This window comes from Pseudonaja textilis, chromosome 9 (assembly GCF_049901715.1).
Source record: "Pseudonaja textilis isolate UNSWEBS1 chromosome 9, rPseTex1.2, whole genome shotgun sequence".
Taxonomy (NCBI): Eukaryota; Metazoa; Chordata; class Lepidosauria; order Squamata; family Elapidae; genus Pseudonaja; species Pseudonaja textilis.
In genome coordinates, this window is record NC_141998.1 from 16,952,285 (window position 1) to 16,973,217 (window position 20,933).

Sequence of the window (20,933 nt, forward strand, 5' to 3'; positions counted from 1 at the left end):
TGGCTTAAAGAACATGTTAATAGGCCATTCATGGGGCATTTTCCAGCTCTGGGTCTAAGGATAAGCAAGATATCCTCTTCTTCGCGCTCATCATCTCGGTAGTCATCGTGTGAATTTTAGCCCTTCCCCATTTGGAAAAGTGGGAGGACTTGCAGGAATGGGAGAACTTGAAAGAACCCGAGGATTCTGAAGGCTAACCAACCCCTTCCAAGAATGGTTCCTCTCTCAGGCATCCTTTTACCTCCTGTTAATGGATATGGCATTCCTGTTTCATTGGGGTTAGCTTGGGAGATGGGGGGGAGTTCAATTCAAAGAGTCACCTTCACCCATAATTCCATACCTGTTTCCATACCAGCTCCTGACTTCATTTCCGTACCTGTTTGAAAATAAAGCAAGTGTCTACAGCCAACGCCCAACTGCAACGTCAGTCAGTTATTGCTTTTGCCAGGGTTGACTTTTATAGAGTAAGGCAAGGGTCTTTCAAACTTGGCAACTTTAAGACTTGTGGACTTCAACGCCCAGAATTCCTGAGCTAACATGACTGGAGGAGGAATTCTGGGCGTTGAAGTCCACAAGTCTTAAAGCTGTCAAGTCTGAAGACCCCCGGAGTAAGAGAATCCCTTGGAGGTTTTGCCCATCACTTCCAAAGGCAGCTTCAGGGTCTATGCCCCACTGGTTGCAAGAGTTAGGGGGTTCCAAAATGCAGAGTTGCCTCTGGACGTTGAGCAACACCCGATGGAGTGTCCATCATATTTCAAAATATACTTGAAGGAAATTGCTACTGGGGCATAATTTACCACCCTCTTATCCCTGCACATGGGGTCTCTTTGCAAGACTGCATATTTCTGTGAAGAAAGAAAGAAAAAGGAAGGAAGGAAAGGAAGGAAGGAAGAAAAAAAGGAAAGGAAGGAAGAGGAAGGAAGGAAAGAAAAGGAAGGAAGATAGGAAGAAAGGAAGAAAGGAAGGAAAGAAAAGAAAAGAATAGAAAAGAAAAGAAAAGAACAGAAAAGAAAAGAAAGCCTTACTTGTGGAAACCTATTTTCTTAGGAAACGAATTTAGCTGAATGGTGGGCAAGGTATTTTAGCTTTCCATCTGCAGAATGTTTTAAAATCCAGGGGAACATTCAAACATTCAGCACTGAACTTATAGGCAAAAGGGTTATAGTCCTGGGACCGTTGTATGTATGATTAGATTGGCAGTTGGAAAAGCAATTGTTGGAAACGTTATTCCCTCTCCTATAGGCTCAGCCATTATAAATCAACCGGTAGCTTTTCAACCTACATCAAAATGAGGCTGCTATTTTTGGCAGAGCTGTCTGCTTCCCAAGACTGCTGGGCAGTCAGCAGTCACCTGTTTTTTTATGAGCTCTGCAGAACAGTAGTCCATCTCAAATGATCTTTAATTACATTTATCTGTATTATGAACAACTGAACAACTCCTCGCAAGTACTTTACTGGGATCCACTTTCTTAGAGCTGCAAATAGCATCCGCTTGCCCGGGGAAGGCGGGCAACAGGAAAACAATCTGCAAACTTTATTTGCACTGGGCTGAAACCAAGGCTGACTTTAAGTCTATTTAATTTCAGCTTAATCTGAAAGGTAGCCTTGCCTTTAAGTGAGAACTTAATGAGAACAGTCCAAATGCCCACTCTTAAGAGGAAGTGATGGAACTGGAGACCCTACAGAATCAATGTATAAATGGTATAGGGCATTTATATATCCTGCTTGAACAAGAGGTTGGACTAGAAGACTTCCAAGATCTCTTCCAACTGTCTTGTCCTGCCCTGCCCTGCCCTATTCCTAGTCTTAATCCTATCCCTATCTTTACCCCTACCCCTATCCCTATTCTATGTTGGTTAAAAGGGAACCTTTAAAATTATAATCATGTTTCAATCAAGAGCATTTCCTTTTAAATTTTTTAGAATTTAGAACAACAGAGTTGTAAGGGACCTTAGAGGTCTTCTAGTCCAACCCCCTGCTCAGGCAGAAAACCCTATGTTGGAGAATTTGCATCTTCTGGAGGATAGTTGTTCCACTGGTTAATTGATCTAACTGTCAGGAAATTCCTTCTTAGTTCTAGGTTGCTTTTCTCCTTGATTAATTTCCATTTTATGTGACTAAACAGGAAATATAGCCCACCCTGTAAGTAGGTTTGATGAATGACTGTTGATTTCAACAAATGACTAAATCAGATTCGCTATATACAGTGTTATATTTCTGAGCCTATAATCCCAGGATGGATCACTAGATCAAAAATGAAATGGGAAGGGGAAATTCGCAATTAAAACTTGCAGAACAGTGACTGGGTACTCATGAAAATCTAAAATAGATAACAGGGCAGGCCATTTTCTCCAAACCATTATTTACAAGTCAAAATCTGAAGAAAGCTCATCATATCTGTAATATATAATCCCCAAAGAAATTACGGTATCCAACCTCCTTTCTATGATTCTAGTGCTAATGCAGAAGATCAATATAAAGGTAAGGAGGTTTAAATGGTATATCCAGAGGTGGTATTCAGCAGGTTCTGACCAGTTCTGGAGAATTGGTAGCAGAAATTTTGAGTAGTTCGGAGAACCGGCAAATATCACTTCTGACTAGAGATTTTACAGTATCCTTCTCCTGCTACACCCATCAAGCCATGCCCACAGAACCGGTAGTAAAAAAAAAAAATGAATCCCACCACTGGGTATATCCCATTTCCCTCTTTCCCTTCCAGTATAAAATGGCTTCTCTTCTGCATGCTTGTGCTATATTAGTTAAAGCTTATTTTCCCCGACGTACACAAGTTTTGTAATTTTCCCGCCTGCCCTAATTGGTTATCTTCTCATGCCTTTTAGCTTAAGATTGTTATCTCTTCCTTTTAGAATATCTATCATTATTCCAGACAATTGCTTTAGTCTGGCAAGATTAATGCCTGGCCCAAAGAACCAAGAGTGACATGCTGAGTTACTTATGGTAGTTCCTTTATTGTTGTTCGCCTACAGACAGAATCTTGCCAGACTAAAGCAATTATCTGCCATCTCTATAGACATAATCTTTGAGTGTTAGGGTGGGTTCGACATTGCTCTTTTCTTGCCTGCCAGACATTCCCTCTGTCTCTTTGCCCTCTGGGAAAGAGCTCTTCTCTCCTGGGACTCCAGACTACATTTTACTACAGCTTTGCTAATAAACCCTATAAACTTTTACTTCATTGTGGTTTCTACTGCTTTTGAGTTCACATCCACATTTTAGTGTGGCAAGATAGGAACTCCACTCTTAACTTCTATTTAACACAACTTCAACTCTTTCGATGTTCCCTTCTCAAAGTTTTCTGTCTGGGAACAGAACTAGATCATTTTGTAGGTCAACTAGTTGCATCATCCCATTTTTTCCTACTGTGTTTATAGTGACACAAACACAAATTCCTAATGGGATGAGCTAGAACTTTCTGAACTCATCTGTCTGTATTCAGATTCTGAAGAAACCTTTCTTCTCACTCGGTGCAATTTTGTTCTGCAGGCATGTCACTGAAACATAGCTTTGCTTAAAACAATTTAGTATGAATTCAATTTATATGTAAATCATGTTAGTGCACCATAAGGACAAAAAGTTAAAAGCCACCACTGAGTTTCAGTGCTTGGTCAGGGTTTGTATTTTCTACAGGAGGCAAGGCAGAACAGAAAGAAATGGGTGAGCCAAAGAGCAAAAAATTAAAGCCCTTATCTTCATCTAATTAAATTTACATATTAAATGAGATGGGAAAGAAGAAATGACCACAAACAAGGGCAGAAGCATGTCATATTTTGTCAATGCTCCAAAGATCAGCAATAAGTCCAAGTGCAACATAATTTTCTCTCTATATGTAAGAGAAGATATTCCCTGTATCTGATTGGCTATAGACATTAATTCCATGATTTCCTTTGAATCAATCGAAGATTGTTTGATCAAAACAAAATGAAAATCTCAACAAAGTAATGATCTCATTAGAGAAATTTGAAGAAATACAAGTTATGAATTGTGCAATATATAGATTAACTCTTTGTTCGGTGCATCTAAGAATTCTAAGTAGTCTCAAACTTGGTTAATGCTCAGCAGGAATAGGTTTGATTTAGGATAAGCATGTAATGAATCAATTTACACTTTCATATCATCATTAAATAATACAGGCACAAGCTAAGGCTTTTCCTTTCATTGCTCTTAATCAGATTATTGTTCCTCTAGATCAGAGTCAGACTTTGGACATTCTTTGTCACGTTTTCCTAAGCTGAAGAGACTCGCCAGCCTTTGAAACTGCTGTTCCATCCTCTTGGGTTCTTTGTGAATGCCTGTACTGCTATAAACATGGCCTTTTAACATTTCTCCCACTAGGAAGCCAGGCCCCCAGGTATGCCAAAACCTTGTGTTTTTCATTTCATCCTATTTTAATCCTGCCTCTCTCACGTCCAGTGGGAAAGCCTTCTCTCCATTCCACCCAGGGGTCTCCCAGACTCCCTTTCTGATTTCGAAATACCACGGAAGCAATCCCCACCTTGTTCTTTTAAACGTATGATCTCCGTGTCCGAACCAAAACTGTTCCAGGCAGTGCAGTTGTAGATGGTCTGGAAGTCCGCCCGCACGATGTTGCTGATGGTTAAGGTAGAGATGACGCCTTCATCGGTGCTGACAGTTTCTACTGTGTATCGCCCCGAAGTTCCAGACTCCAAGACGTTTTCCTTCCACGACCAGGCCTGAAGATTAAAGCGAATTATAATTGCTCATGCTTTTTTAGTTACCGTTCTGACCAAGGCTTCCCGAGACAGTAACAATCACACGCTGTTCCCAAAACTTTTTTTGTTTTATTTCAATGGCTGTGAATTATACGCATTCACAGCCTGTCATGAGTCCCAAACAGTCCAACAGAAGTCTGCCACAGTCTTTCAGGAGAAGGCTGATAAGCACCCATCTTTATCTCCCTTGAAATGCTGCCAACGACTAAATTGCCAATTAGCTGTACAAGGCCAAATGGAGCACAAAGTCAACAATTGAGCCCAAAAGCTATGTTGCTAAGTGAGGCAGCTTTTGACTCCATTTTACGGCCTTGCTTGCCACCATTGTTAAGTGAATCACTGCGGTTGTTACGTTGGTAACGCGGTTGTTAAGAGATTCTAGCACCGGGAAGAGCCGCAGTGGTGCAGTGGTTAGAGTACAGTACTGCAGGCTACTTCTGCTGACTGCCGGCTGAAATTTGGCAGATTGAATCTCACCAGGCTCAAGGTTGGCTCAGCCTTCCATCCTTCTGAGGAGGGTAAAATGAGGACCCAGATTGTGGGGGTAACATGCTGACTCTGTAAAACTGCTTAGAGAGGGCTGTAAAAGTACCGTGAAGCAGTATATAAGTCTAAGGACTGTTGCTATTGCTACTTGTCAGAAGCTGCAAGAGGGGATCACGTGACCCAGGAACCCTGCAACCTTCAAAAATACACACCAGTTGCCAAGAATTTTGATCACATGGCCATGAGGATACTGCAATGGTCATAAGTGTTGGTCATAAGTCACTTTTTCCAGTGGCATTATAACTTTGAACCCTCAATGAGCTGATGTAAGTCGAGAACCAACTGTTTATTTACTATTTCTTGACATCCATGAATAAGGGACATCAGAAAGGTAAAAAATCTTATATACTATCTTAACTTTATCCACGTCAGTCTATTTCTTCATGAAAGGACACATCGGAGGGTTCACCCTCCCCTTATCACCTCTTCTGAATGAGGTTTGCTGGGTAGCAACAGGAGAAACACCTTCTCAGGGGTGGCTCTTCGGCTACAGGAAGTGGCTACAGTCAATCTGATTTTTCCTTTTTCAATCTTCCGGCGAAAAAAAATAGTTCTGTTTTGAATTGGCATATACTGCTTGATTTGCTATGTTATTCCCTCTTTCTCCCTCTGTTGCTTAAACTCTGGAAATATTTATTTAACCCTCGGATATCGATCTATTATCATGATAGATTGATAATATGAGCTGTGGTGGCACAGTGGTTAGCGTGCAGTACTGCAGGCTACTTCTGCTGACTTCTGGCTGCCTGCAATTTGGCTATTCGAATCACCAGGCTGAAGGTTGACTCAGCATTCCATCCTTCCGAGGTCGGTAAATTGAGGACTCAGATTGTTGGGGACAATGTGATGACTCTTTAAATTGCTTAGAGAGGGCTGTAAAGCACTGTAAAGTGGTATATAAGTCTAAGTGCTATTGCTATTTGCCTAGTAAGAGCACAATACAAATGATAAAAACGTAACCCCATTGCCTATTCATCACCCAGGCCATGGAAGAACTACAACAGAGGCCCTCAAAATGTTTGGGAAATGCAGAGAGATGTTCTGACATTTTCACAAAATACTACCCAGATGGGTGAGTGAGTGGGTAGATGGGTAGTCATGGCTGGCAAGATGGGTGAGATAAGGATGTTGAAAATGCTCCTAATGTTCTTCTCTTTAATATATGAGGTGGTGGCGCAGTGGTTAGAGTGCAGTACTGCAGGCTACTTCTGCTGACTGCCAGCTGCCTGCAGTTCAAATCTCACCTGACTCTGTAAAACCACTTAGAGAGGGCTGGAAAGCACTGTGAGGCAGTATATAAGTCTAAGTGCTATTGCTATTGGTATGCCCAGTGTCATTCACACGCGGTCCCAAACTCACGATTCGGTCTGGTGGAGGCGTGCTGCGGATGAAGCATTTAATCTGGCCTTTTTCTCCATGGAGAGCATGCTGGGTCTGTGTGCTGGAGATGATAGGAGGTCCTGGGAAGGAAGGAGAGAGAAAGTGGTGATGAAAGAGTGCTTACAGATAGTCCTCGACTTACAACCTTTCATTCAGAGACCAAAGTTACATTGGGATTGAAAGTCCTGACTTACACACTTATGACTTTTGAAAATCCTGACTTACTGTTGCTCCTCACACTTATGACTTTTGAAAATCCTGACTCACACTTATGACTTTTGAAAAAAGCCAACTTACAGCTGGTTCTCGCACGTTTGACTTTTGTAGGGCAACTAGCTGATCATATTTAGAACATCATCCCATTTCTCCACTGTGCTTATGGTGACACAAAATACAAAATGGTATTGGGATGAACTTGGAATTTCTGAACTCATTCATCTGGGCGTGTTTATCCTCCACAGGGTCATGTGATCAAAATTTGGGGGATTGGCAACCGGTATATATTTACGATGGTTGCTGCATCCTGGGGTTATGTTGATGTCCATTTGCAGTTTACCCAGGCAGCTTCTGACAAGCAAAGCCAATGGGGCAAGCTGGATTCGCTTAACAACTGTGGCAAGAATATCTTAAAATTAGGTATGACCCACTTAACTAATGCCTTGCTTAGTAACAGAAATTATGTTTCCAGCTGTGGTCATAAGTTAAAGGACTGCTTGTAGTTTGATTTATTCTTTTCTTTTCCTGATCAATGCAAAAAATTGTGGTTCTTTTTTAGTTCACAATTTCGTTTGAATGTGTGCCATGCAAGGTAACTGAAGCTTAACCTGCCAATGCTTCCTGCCAATTATTTGTTTTATTCTTGGGTTGAACTTGAAGCAGCGTGGCAAAATTGGGATTCTAATTTAGGGAACGTCATGGAAGGCAAGGCTCTTCTCGTCTTTTAAATCTGCTGAAAGGCTGGAATAGATGCAGTGACCAGCAGAGGGCACCACAGCACAACACACACAAAAAAACCTCCTTCCATCTTCTGTCTAATCGGCAGGGCAGTCTAAGAGGGGCAAAACCAAAGGGGCCCTTCGCATTCTTAATAAGAAGCATTAGCAATCAAAATGGAAAAAGCAAAGAGAGGATTAGGTAAGGGGTGTATCTCTGTGAATGCACTCTTGGTGCTTAACTCCATTCCCTAATCAGTGATGACTGGAGTAATTTTAGTGTTCCCATGTAGCAATGTTCAGCTAACGTCATGATAAATTATTACAAAGTTTAGGGGCAGCAAAAGGGATTGGCTTAACTTAACTCCCATTTCCTTGCAGAATTTGGCAGGCAACCTTGTTTATTACACAAATCACAATCACCTTCCTCCAACTTTCCTATCCTCCATTCTGCTTTCTGACTTCTTTCTCACACAAATCTTTGCTTTGTCCCAACTAACCAACTAAGCAGGGACTCAGACATAAAGACTAACGAAGACCATGAAATAGTTTTAAGTCTTTTCTAAAAAAAAAAAAAAGGATAGTTCTCCTAGGATTAACACACCTCTGTTTCAAATATTTTCTTCCAAGCTGGCTTGATATCCTGAGGAATTAAATGAACATCTCACATTCCCCCAATGTTAATTTGAGATACAATCTCTATGTTCACTTCAGCCTCCAGTTTCTTTGTACACTTATAAACCGAATTCAAAAGGAGTGCACAATCTTGTGCTAATACCATTTTATATTGCATTGGCAAGGCCACACAATAGTCCAGTTTTGGTCACCATGATACCAAAAAAGGTGTCGAGACTCTGGAATGAGTGCAGAGAAGAGCAACAAAGATGATTGGACTGGAGGCTAAAACATAGGATGAATGATGGCAGGAACTGGGCATGGCTGGTCTAATGAAGATAAGGACGAGGGATGACATGATAGCAGTCTTCCAAAATTTGAGGGGCTGTCACAGAGAAAGTGTGGGTGGGTGTGGAGTCAACTTATTCCCCCAACTGCCTGATGGCAGGAGAAAAAGTAATGATGGAAGCTTATCAAAGAAAGATTTAACTTAGAACTAAGGAGAAATTTCCTGAAATTGAAAACAATTAATCAGTGGAATGATTTACCTCCAGAAATGCTCCATCACTGGAGGTGTTTAAGAAAAGACAGGACAGACATTTGTCCCGAACTGCATAGGGCCTCCTGCTTGAGCAGAGGGCTGGACTAGAAGATCTCCAAGATCCCTGCCAATTCTGTTATTCTGTATTCTATTCTTTAGCTAGTTTTGTTGCCCTATTAGTATGCAGTATTTACATCCAAAGGGGACGAAGGCATTCCTCTGCAAAGAGCTGTCAAAAGATCCTGTGAGATCCCCCACCAATGAGAAAGTTCAACCATCTTTACTAGTTTCACATGGAGTGCCCACCAATGACATGCTTAAAGTTGGTGTCATGCCCCTGGTGGAGACTGGCTCTGAGGGAGAGGAGGAACAGCCGGCAGGGAGTGGAATTGTGGCTCCAGAGGTTGTGGAGGAGGCTGGGGAAGGGCAGAGGCCGGCTGAGCAGTCAGAGGAGGCCCATCTCCTATCCATCTGCTAGGGCAAGCATGGAGGAGAGCATAGGGGAGAGATGTGGTCTCCTCGGGAGGAGAGGACCTTGATCCTCTTCAAGGGATGCAGGTGTGACAACTGAATAAGAGTTTGGACCTGCGTACTAGCGAACGCTGGAAACAAAGCGTGTTTTATTTTGGTCTGAAGTTATCTTGGTTGGCATCCTTCCAACAGACTGTGCCTTGTTATCTCCTTGAATTTGGTAAATACTTCTCTTGTTCCATTGTGGAAATTTCATCACTGTAGTTTGTTTGGTTTTTTATTTCACCTCTATCTGCTCATTAAATTCAGACTGTACTGCTTTCTTTTGAAGACTACTTATGAGTATTATTGAATAGTGGGGCCAAGTTAAGGGACATTTATTTAAAGGACATTAAAGGACATTTATTTACGTCTTGGATTTTGTTACGTTTGTGTTACACTCCGGGTCATCAGCGTTGGGTGGAACTTACTACTGAGTTATTAACCCTAATAACATTAACCTGGCTGAGTTAGGGGGCTCACCGTCATTTGAACTGCTGTTTGTTTTCATTTTGCAGCCCATCCCATTAAGGTGGCACAGGTGAAGAAGAAGTAAAAGGAAAGGCAACAGGTAGGTAGAATAAGTGCAAGAGCGAAACATCTTGCCTTTAGGAGGATGATAAGGAAACATGGCCCCGGGGTGTTAATTCTTGTAAAAAAAAGGGGGGGAACAGCTCAGCAATGTGCTTGGAGGGAGAAAACAGACTTTTTGGAATTCAGGAACGGGTGCCTCATGCCCCAGTGGGCAGAATCAACTTGTGAAAGCTGCCAATCTCTTTGTCACCTGGCATTTGGTACATGAGCATTAGGCCATCTCCAGGCAGCTAAAGCCTTCAGACAGTGTTGCCATGGATATAAATGGTGGCACGATTGGTTGCCGTTATTTTTAGGACTTTGCTGCCAATTTATTTGTAGAGCCCAGGAGCGGGGAAGGAGGGGAAAAAAAAAAACTACCTCACAAAACAAACCTAAAAAAAGAGTGGCAGATTTGTGACTTCAGGGCCTTTCTGAAATCAAATGAAGGCCAAAAAGTAACCCTGGGGGGAAAGGCATAAATGAATGATATTATTTCTTTTGAAGCCGTTGCTTGTGTTTTGGGGAGAAACATTCCTTTTATTCAATAACTTTTTTATTCAGACAAGAATCTGTCCCAGTTAAATGCAATAAAGGACGGAGGTGGTGGCGGCTCTGCTCTGTTTCTTATCGTGCATGCATTCACACGGCAAGTGTGTGTTCAGGGTTTTGTTATTTCTTTTGCACAACAGGCGTTTTGATGTGTGGTTGCCATGGAATTTTCAGCTGCCAGGGGTTTTCAATGATCAAGTGTATTGTAAAGATTTCAAACAGTTTAAACTTTTTTTTCTTTTTTAAATTGAGGTAATTTAGTGCCCTGAAAACCAGCAATATTTCATATTTGTGTTTCCACTCCAACAAGTCTCATTGTTGATCCAATAACTTTTTTTAAAAAAAGTACCTGGCTGATAACCCAAGACACACTAGAGGTGAATTAAAACAATAATAATAATTGTGCGATCATTTTGTCTCATCCACAATTGTTTTTTTAAAAAAATATCCAGTTAGGGATAAATTGAATGTTTTTTTTTTTTTTCATCTTCTAAATGTTCCAGCCTTAATTCTCCTTTATCCCATATCTGTATGTGTTTGGTAATGCCATGTGCATGTATGTGTGTGTGTGTTTGTATAAGCATTTATATTATGATTTGTGTGCACTTTGCTATCAGTGTTTATTAACATAATGAATGTTCCATTATTTTCTCTAATAAGCACACTCATTTGGGTGAAGTTTTTAAATTGTTTAGACTTCAGGTCCTGATTGAAAAACAGAATTTAATCCCAATCGCATCAATAATGGCAGAAGAAATGTTAGAGAAGGGCAGATTTTAAAAGGTGAGTGTTAAACATGTAGACAGGTTTGAACATGTGAAATGAAGGAAGCCTACATTTTAATACAGTATAACTTACTGTTGAATTTATCTGTACCCAGTAGACACAATTGGCTTTCACTTGTTGCCTACCTGTATTTTATTGCCACTAGTTTATGTTTTCCCTATCATAAAAGACATTTATTAAGGAGGGGTAGACGGTTGGATCCTATTTATTTATTTACTAGATTTTTTTATTCCACCTTTATTACTTTATAAGTAACTCAAGGCAGTGAACATACATAATAGTCCTTTCTCCTTCTCTTTTCCCACACAGTAACAACCCTATGAAGTTGGTTGGGCTGAGAAACAATGGCTGGCACAAAGTCACCCAGCTGGCTTTCATGCCTAAGGCGGGACTCGAACTCACAATATCTTGGTTTCTAAGGCAGCACCTTAATCACTAGACAAACTGACTCTCTGATACCCAGAATGCTGGACTGCTTTCATGGTATAGAATTATGAATGAAATCTAGGCAGTTTTCCTACTGCTTTATGCAAAATGTTCCATATGTTCTAATAAGCATAATAGGTAAAGGTTCCTCTCGCACATATGTACTAGTCATTTCCGGCTCTAGGGGGCGGTATTCATCTCCGTTACAAAGGCCAAGAGGCAGCGCTGTCCAAAGACGTCTCTGTGGTCATGTGGCTGGCATGACTAAACACCGAAGGTGCATGGAACGCTGTTGCCTTCCCACCAAAGTGGTCCCTATTTTTCTACTTGCAGTTTTACATGCTTTCAAATTCCTAGGTTGGCAGAAGCTGGGATAAGTAATGGAAGCTCACTCCGTTACTCAGTGCTAGGGATTCAAAACGCTGAACTGCCAACCTTTCTGATCGACATGCTCAGCGTCTTCACCACCACATCCCAATAAGGAAAACAGGGAAACACTAATTTGCCATTGAAAGTCTTCTCAATCTCCGGAATTTCTCTTTTTGAGAGTTTAGAAGCCTAGGCATAGTGAATGAGTTGGCAAGCTTAGCTTAGCATGTTAATTCCTCTTCTCCTACCTCAAATGGAGGGCTTTACATATATGAGGAGAAGAGCTGCACAGAGTTTTAATTTCCTCGTTCCCTGCCTATGCTGCACATCTAAGAGCCAATATGTTCTTATCACACAACTGTCTTTCTTGAAATGGGGATGCTGGAGTCGGGATGTTTAGGATAAAAGGCCATGCCATGAACTGTCTTGGCAGGATGTTGTACAGCGTGGTATTCAATTAACTAAGTCTCCAATGTCAATCAATATAGACAAAAGACTAACAGTCCTTCATGTATCTGGAGCTCTGGTCTGAGTTATGAGCCCCTGATTCCAAAATAAAAAGGAAAACCAATACTCCAGAGTAGAACACAAAATCTGCACCTTTTCCCTGAGCTGAAGAAGTTTCTGCTTACTGTAAATGGATTTTACATGCTTTGAATAAAGCCAGAGATGTTTGTAGGTAAACAGATATTATTTCTGCTTTTTCGATTCTTGCTTGCTGTACTGCTGGGGCAATTCTCAATTTTTCTTCCTTCTGTGCATTAACTTGGAATATTTGTGGAGGTTTCTTTTGTTAACATCACTGTCTAACGTGTGGAATATAAACAGGAGAAGAATTATCAGTGGAAAAGGTGCTTGGCAGCAAATTGATTGCATTCCAGCTATCCTTCCTGGCAATAGACATTTATCCTTATTATTACATCTGGGCAGCACACAATAATATCTTTCTTACTGGCAAATATCAAGGGTCTCCCCCCGCCCTGTTTATCTGGATTGACAGAAGCTTGCATCAAAATGGATTTCTTATAAGATGTCAAGATTTGTTTTATTTCCATCTGGGGAAAAGATTTTCTTACACATAAAGAAGGCAATGGGCAATCCTAATTGATGGGGATAAAGGAGAAGGATTAAAGGCCCTTTGTTGTTTGCAGAAAGGAGGTGGAGAAGAAAAGAAACAACATTTTGGAATGGAATTTCTTCTTGAGCTGGCCATGGTGGACAGGAATTAAATTGTGGATCCTAATGGCTTCATCAACTGACCTGTGAGGACTTGATGGTATCTGGGGTTCTTTTAAACAGTATATACAAGCCGTATTCAGAATTCAGTATTTCATATGGTCTTAAGATTTAAGGGTGAGTTTCAAGACTGCTGGACATAAGCTATGTGAAATTTGGCCCATATGAGTTTTTTTTTCCCTTGATATATGTCAAGTTTAGCACCAATAATTTTTTGACTGATATAATGGATTGCATTCAAAGCATGGGCCTAGTCACTAAGAGAAGCCATCTCTTCATTCTTTAAAGGAAGGATGGACAACCAGATGTTTTGCAGCTATCTCCAGCATCCAACCCCATGCTTGAAGTCTTCAAAGTGTGCCTTCCATTATGCTGCTTAATTTTGCTAGCATAAAATTTGGGGCAAGTCTTAGACTAGCCTTAATATAGGTTGAAAATGGAAACTTGCCAAAAAGCTAAAATTCCTTCCCCCCCCAGCAAAAAACCTGCTGAAAAATTCTGATCCTTTCCATGTGAATCATTGGTTAAACAAAAACTTTCCCCATCACAATGTTTTCTTAAATAGCAAACATGACCCCAAGTAGCATAACTTGGTTGCATCCATGCAGCTGGAAGCATCCTGGTTCCAGTGGTGGGATTCAAATTTTTTTACTACCAATTCTGTGGGTGTGGCTTGGTGAGCGTGGCAGGGGAAGGATACTGCAAAATACCCATTCCCTCTCCACCCCACTAACCTGCTTTCCAGCTCCATTCTCCTGTGCAGGGCAACAAAAGAAGACCCAACCAATCAGCTGGGACTCAGGAGGTAGAGAATAGACGGGGGTGGGGCCAGTCAGAGGTGAGATTTGCCGGTTCTCCAAACTACTCAACATTTCCGCTACCGGTTCTCCGGAACTGGTCAGAACCTGTTGAATACCACCTTTGCCTGGTTCTATCATTTTTGAGGCACCTTTATTTATGAAAATAAAGGTGCGGAGAAAACTGCATTAGGGAAATGTTGCCTTATGGAAACGTTGCAGTAAAATACTCTTCTTGGGTGAAACGTGTCAAAAAGTAGGTAGTCCGTATATATTCTTGAAAGCATTTCTTCCAAGGTTTCTACCAAGTTGCACGCTTGGAAGAACAGTCCACCAAAATACACATGGGGTTTTATCAGGATTGAGCCAACTGAAACCAACAGATGGCTAGAAAAATATACAATTGAGCCTAACCAAAATAGAAAAGTTATATTTGTACTCAATTGTGTGATTCCCACCTAACCTTGCACTGCTTATTTGTAGTGACTTCTCCCCTTCTGGTCTCTTTCTTGTCCACTTAAGACACACTGGCAGCCTCTTTGGAACCAATTTTCATCCTAGGTGACCTTGTGACACTACATTAGTGACCTTGCACTACAAAAATGTTAACTTAGCAATGCGGTCTAATAAACTACTGATAGGTAATAATGAAGGTCAAGGGGCTATTTTCCCCTACTACTTCTCTTTGCTCTCTTCTTTCTCCTCCTTTTGGGGAGACGGGAGGGGGCTATTGAAGCACCCGGGTAGTTCTGAAAATAGAAGAATACCAGAGGAGATAATTCTGTGCTTATTCAACCCCTTATCACTTTAGTCTGTGCTGAATTATTCCCAAATGATCAAGTAGGTTGCTTTAAAAACAATGCTTTCATAATTTACTTCCTTTTTGTTCAAGGGTGGGGAAAGGAGAGGTCTGACTGTGGTGGAAGCAAAGGGGTGGGGAATGGAGCAAGTTCTCTGTTTTCATCAAATGTATCACTTTGTTTTCTACAAGCTATTTAAATTATAATTAAACTGCAGCAACCAACAGGGAAAAAAAAAGGTAAGCCCTGAGATAAGAGATGGAGCGGGAAGCAAAGGGATTTATTTATTTGTTTGTTTTTATGGATGGCCTAGCTAAAGTTTCTCCTTTCAGCCAGCTCTGCATTCAGAGTTAAATGCAATCGAGACCAGCCAATGAATTTTGATGGGGGTTTCTTACATGGAAGGTAATATACAAGCCTTCGGAGAAAAATAAAAAAAACTGGGGGCGGGGGGGGTGTAACATTATATTTTGTCTCCCCACTCCAAAGTTAAGCAGTCCTCTTTCCTCACATTCAATGGCATAAAAATCCAGAGTAGCACAGGGGGAGAATCAGGAGCTGTGGGGTTTTCTATCACTTTCATATCCTTTATCTCAACCTCCTGGCTAAGCCAATTGATGGCCTGAGATAAAACAACACGTTTTCCCAGAATCAGGAAGGCCATAAATATAAGTCCAAAAGACATTGGGGCAAATTTGAGGCCCAAGGCCAACTGTGTCGCCTAATCTCCAATTTTTGGAACAGTCCCAAAAAATTTCCCTTGATTTGTAATTTGGAATATGAGAATTGATATACTCATCGGATTAATGATATTCACAGTATCAAATCAAACTTGATTCATCATAGCTCTGAGTTCTAACCCTGGTTCCAGCTGTTGAAGTGTGGCAGCGACTTCCTGTGGACAATCTCAGTGAAGGCCTTGGCCTTTGAATGTTGTGTATCTTTGCCATGAGGAAGTAAAGGTTTAGTTCAACAACCATACCTTGAATTGGGAAAATGACTATCCAGAGCAGGTGTAGGCCACTCTGGCAACTTTACAACGTGTGGACCTTAACTTCCAGAATTCCCGAGCCAACTGTGGCTGGCTCAGGAATTCTGGGAGTTGAGGTCCACAGCTCTTAAAGTTACTATGATTGCCCACCCTTGTTCCAGAGGAATGACAGTGAGGACAATAAATGGTAAGTACCATTGACGGTTAGAGACACCTCTCGCTCTCCTGCACCTACACGTGGAACCACAGCACGGCACACATACTTCCCCGCATCTTCTTGGTGCACGTTTTTCAACGTTAGCGTGTTCTCATTGCTGAGGACCTGAAAAAGAAGAGAGATTGTTCTAGGAGACAGATCTGAAACCAAGAAGGCAAGAATGCCAAGTCAGTGTTCAGGCACTGTGCTAAGTCAGAGTTTGTTTTAAACATAATGTATCGGCCACGCGTCACCCAATGCCAGAAACTATGGCTTACAAATCACAAACAGTTCATAGGCATTCATTCATATCCTGATATGGTTCAACAAGCAAGCAGAGGAACCCCACTGTGTCCTAGCCAAGCATGGGAACCAACCACCAAGTCTTCAGTTCAGCCAGTCAGGCGATACGATATCTGTGCTAACAGAGGCACCTGAATTTGAGCTTTTGGCATGGAAAAATAGTCCTTCCTTTTCAGTTATCTCCCCATCTCAGTTTGCCATCTGTTGCCTGGTATGGGTGTTATCCTGGCTACGTCTTCACTGTATTACCTGGCTCCATTCTACTTTGCCCCATCTGTTGCTACCTTTTTCCAATTTCTCTAGCCATCCAGACGGCTGCATCCAACCTCTGTTAGCAGCGTCCCAATGCTGATCATAAGCATCATTCTGCAGAAAGCTGGTAAGCCATTTAATGGCTTGAAATAACCAAAGCTTTATATACAGGTAGCCCTCAACTTACAACCGTTCATTTAGTGATCGTTCAAAGTTACAACATCACTGAAAAAAGTGACTTATCACCGTTTTTCACACTTTTTACAACTGTTGCAGCATCCCCATGGTCATGTGATCAAAATTTGGATGCTTGGCAACTGATTCGTATTTATGACAGTCGCAGTGTCCTGGGATCATGTGATCATTTTTGCAACTTTCTGTTGTGGTTCGCCGGCAACAGGTGCAGACGGCTGAGGTCTCAGAGAGTGAGGACTCAGATGAGAGACCTGCGTGTGATGCAGGGATGGGGCCAGGACCATCAGGGAGTGGAGTGCTGCCTTTGGAGATGGTGGAGGCTGGCAGCAGTGATGAAGAGGTCCCCGAGGAGTCTGTGCTCAGTGTGCGCTGCGCACAGGGCTGCTCAAAGGAAAGAGCAGCTGCAGCAGCACGGGCGACTCGGGAGTAAGGCTGCAAGGTAATGGGCTCTCCCTTAAGAGGTAGAAGCCAGCTGAAAAAGCGGAGTTCTTTGCAGGAAGCAAAGAAGTTTGTGCACTCAAGCCTTGTGGACGTTCGGAGTATCTTGCCCATCCTCTCATGCCAGAGATATTTAATTTTTTGCAACTTCTGGACAAGTTTGGCTCTTATTAGGACTTCTTCATGGAATTGTCCAAATATTCTAATGCCTCCTTCTTCTTTCTCCAATAAATTGATAAACAAAAAGTAGTGGAACTATAACACTGAACAGCAAATTTAAGTCTAAGAATTCTGGAGCATTATCCTCCTTGATGGGAGAACTCAGCCAGCTTGAAAAAATGAAATAAAGAATTTGTCAGGGAGAAGGAAGCATCTTTGAATCTGTAGCAGCAGCCAAAAAAGGCCAATGTAATCCTAAATTGTATTAACAGAGGGATACAATCAAGATCAAATGAGGTACTAATACCACTCTATAAAGCCTTAGTAAGACCACACCTAGAGTACTGCACCCAGTTTTGGTCACCACACTATAAAAAGGGTGTTGAGACTCTAGAAAAAGTACAGAGAAGACCAACCAAGATGATGAGGGGACTGGAGACTAAAACATATGAAGAATGGTTACAGGAACTGGGCCTGGCTAGTCCAGTGAAGAGAAGGACCAGGGGAGACATGATAGCAGTGTTCCAATATTTGAGGGGCTACCACAGAGAGGAGGGTGTGAAGCTATTCTCCAAAGCACCAGAAGGACAAACAAGGAACAATGAATGGAAACTGAACAAGGAGAGATTCAACCTGGAAATAAGGAGAAACTTTCTGACAGTGAGAACAATCAACTGATGGAACAAAAGTTGCCTTTGGAAGTTGTGGGAGCTTCATCACTGGAGGCTTTCAAGAAGAGATTGGACTGCCATTTGTCAGAAATGGTGTAGGGTCTCCTGCTTGGGCGGGGGGGGGGGTTGGACTAGATGACCTATAAGGTCCCTTTCAACTCTGTTAATCTGTAAAAATTGCAAATTGTATTCCCCGCTATTTTTTCAGATGGAGGCAAGAAGGCCAAATTCCTATAGCTATTGTGTAGGTTTCATTTTCAAGGTCTGGACTACATCCTAGCAAATGTCTAAAAATTCTCCACTATTTTTTTTTCACATTATATTTCCAGGCAGAGGCTTTGCTGAGGTCATAGCCACCCTATTACAAAAGTATCATGAAAATCAGCTCCGTGTCATATAACTCTGCTCCTGTTCCAGCTGCTTTGGCCCTTCTGGCATCCACACTGCTAGCCACCCTGCCCTATAACCCACACTGGTGCAATCAACCATTTTATTAAAACTTCTTAAATGCTGAAGTAGGGGATTTTTGTGCAGCCCAGTCAGCAAAATGTGAACTCCTGTGATATTTGGAAATATGATGAGTCTAAAACAAATATGCCCTTTAAGAGTCAACTTCTTCTAATTGCTTGTGGAAGTTGCAATGGCTAATTTCCTATCTGTACAACTGGAGCTGTCAGGACCGATCTGCAGCTCAAAGAGACAGGCATTAAGTCCTTTTGCCTGGGATCTGCATACTAGGTGGTGGGCTCTCTTCACCTATCTGTACAGAGCAAACTGGAGCATCTGCTTTCTTTCTCTGGTGGAAATTTGGACAGCATCCCTTTGGGCCTGGTTCCTTTTGCCTTCCTGGTATGTGTTTGCTCTGTAAATATAACCCAGCCTGTTTTCTATCTGGCACCATTGAGTGTCTGATCATAGAGCCAATTCCACTGCACAGATGGGGAGTTTACACTGATATTTAGCAAAACACATAAATGCCTTCAGCAATAGTGAAAGATATTGCAAAGACATCTTATATCAAAACCAGCGAGACGGGGAAAGGATTGCAACCTAAAGCTTGTTTTGCCTTGTTTCTTTTAGATGCTCAGAGTGAAACTCACACAGAGCAATCTGTTCATGAGTGCAGATAGGCCTAGGGCCACCAGTGGTGGCAGCGGCAATGGGAAGCTCAAAGTGAAGGACCCTGTGTCCATTTCCACTTTCCATAGGTGCTGACCTAGACAGGTAGGGAAGACGGAGAAGTAACAGGAAAAAGCAGGTGGTGCTTATGAAGAACAGCCAGGGAGGTTGCAAGACCTGGCTGAAGAACTGAAGAATAGCTGTAGCTGTTTGTTCCTTTGTTATATGGATTATTAGAGCTAAGTTCCTTTCCTGAACCATATAAAAGGGCTGGCCACAGGCCGATATTTAAAATCATAGGGGTTTCATTTCTCTTTCTTTATTTTTATTGCAATGCTTTTATTCCACCTTTACTACTTTTATAAATATCTCAAGTGGGTGAACATAGCTAATTATTCCTCCTCCTCCTCCTCTCCTTCTCCTCCTCCTCCTCTTCTTCTCCTCCTCCTCCTCCTCCTCTCCTTCTCCTCCTCCTCCTCCTCTTCTCCTCCTCCTCCTCCTCCTCTTCTCCTCCTCCTCCTCCCCCTCCCTTCTCTCCACAAAAAGAATCATGTGAAGTGAATGGGGCTGGGAGACAGGGACTGGCCCAAAGTCACACAACTGTTTTTATACCTAAGAGAGGATTGAATTCACAGTTTCCTGGTTTCTAGCCTGGTACATTAGCCACTATTGTGTGGTTCTTCAACTGACTTCTAATCTGATATGTCCAAGGCCCCTTTAAAGGGTGAGCTGGATCAGAAAAGGCAGAGGGGAGAGAATGCACCAAGGGATGCTAATTTTTGTGTGTGGAACAAATGAAAACAAATATTTTTGTGGAAATGGAAATAGAGACTGCATGTGTTGCAAGGAGGTTTAATATCGGATGTCTTAAGATCAAGAAACAGATAATTGGGAAGATATTTGAGAATCTCTGCTGCTCTTTCAGAGAACCTTTCTGAAACTCTGAGATGGAGGACTGGTTCCTATGTTGAGGATCCAATTAAGGTTGACCCTTAGGTATGTGAGCATTGTGGGAATGGAGGTGGCAGGTTCCATACAGCAACACCGTATTCAAATCTGTATTATGCATCTGTGCAGATATATATAATGGGGGTGAGGCTTTTTCAGTGTTCTTGACCAATGGCATCCTTGTTGCAATCATGCATGTGGATAGTATAGGCTTCAAATTGCATATGGGAAAGATTTGGTTGCTAGCCACCATTCTTTTGGACACTGTACATATAGAAGAAGAATTCTGTTGCTCAGAAAGGACATAAATTTAATCCTGCTGAAGGACGTCTATTAATATGCCAGTTTATTTATAAAAGAAAAATGAAATTTTGGATTCCATCTATTCTTGACTGAAGCTGATAAATATATTCATGTTTTTCCAGCACTTGATTATAGTATAAAATAGCTGCTTCTATGCAGACTGACTCCTTCAAAAGTCATTATTTTTAAAGGAATGTAACTGCTCTGTTTTTATGATAGATATAGATAGATAGATAGATAGATAGATAGATAGATAGATAGATAGATAGATAGGATAAAGATAGATAGATAGATAGGATAAGATAGATGATAGATAGATGATGGATAGATAAGATAGATAGATAAGATAGATAGATAGATAGATAGATAGATAGATAGATAGATAGATAGATAGATAGATAGATAGGATAGATAGATAGATAGATGATAAATAGATGATGGATAGAAGATAGTCAGATGATAGATGATAGATATATATAGCTAGATGAGAGATAATAGATAGATAGATAGATAAATAGGATAAGATAGATGATAGATAGATGATAGA

At 41.5% G+C, this 20,933-nt stretch overlaps 1 protein-coding gene across 4 annotated transcripts in view; it reads right to left on the minus strand.

Annotated features, from left to right (window-relative positions):
• KIRREL3 (kirre like nephrin family adhesion molecule 3) overlaps nt 1–20,933 on the minus strand; it is a 704,205-nt gene that overhangs the window by 53,835 nt on the left and 629,437 nt on the right. For 2 of the 4 annotated variants that reach the window (XM_087939026.1, XM_087939023.1), the window contains exons 10-13: nt 15,998–16,124; nt 6,654–6,754; nt 4,511–4,709; nt 341–376 (exon numbers count right to left, since the gene is read on the minus strand). In XM_087939026.1, the coding sequence (XP_087795152.1) occupies nt 341–376; nt 4,511–4,709; nt 6,654–6,754; nt 15,998–16,124 (463 nt within the window). The remainder of the gene's footprint in view (nt 1–340; nt 377–4,510; nt 4,710–6,653; nt 6,755–15,997; nt 16,125–20,933) is intronic. The other 2 variants (XM_087939024.1, XM_087939025.1) reach the window with 1 other exon arrangement.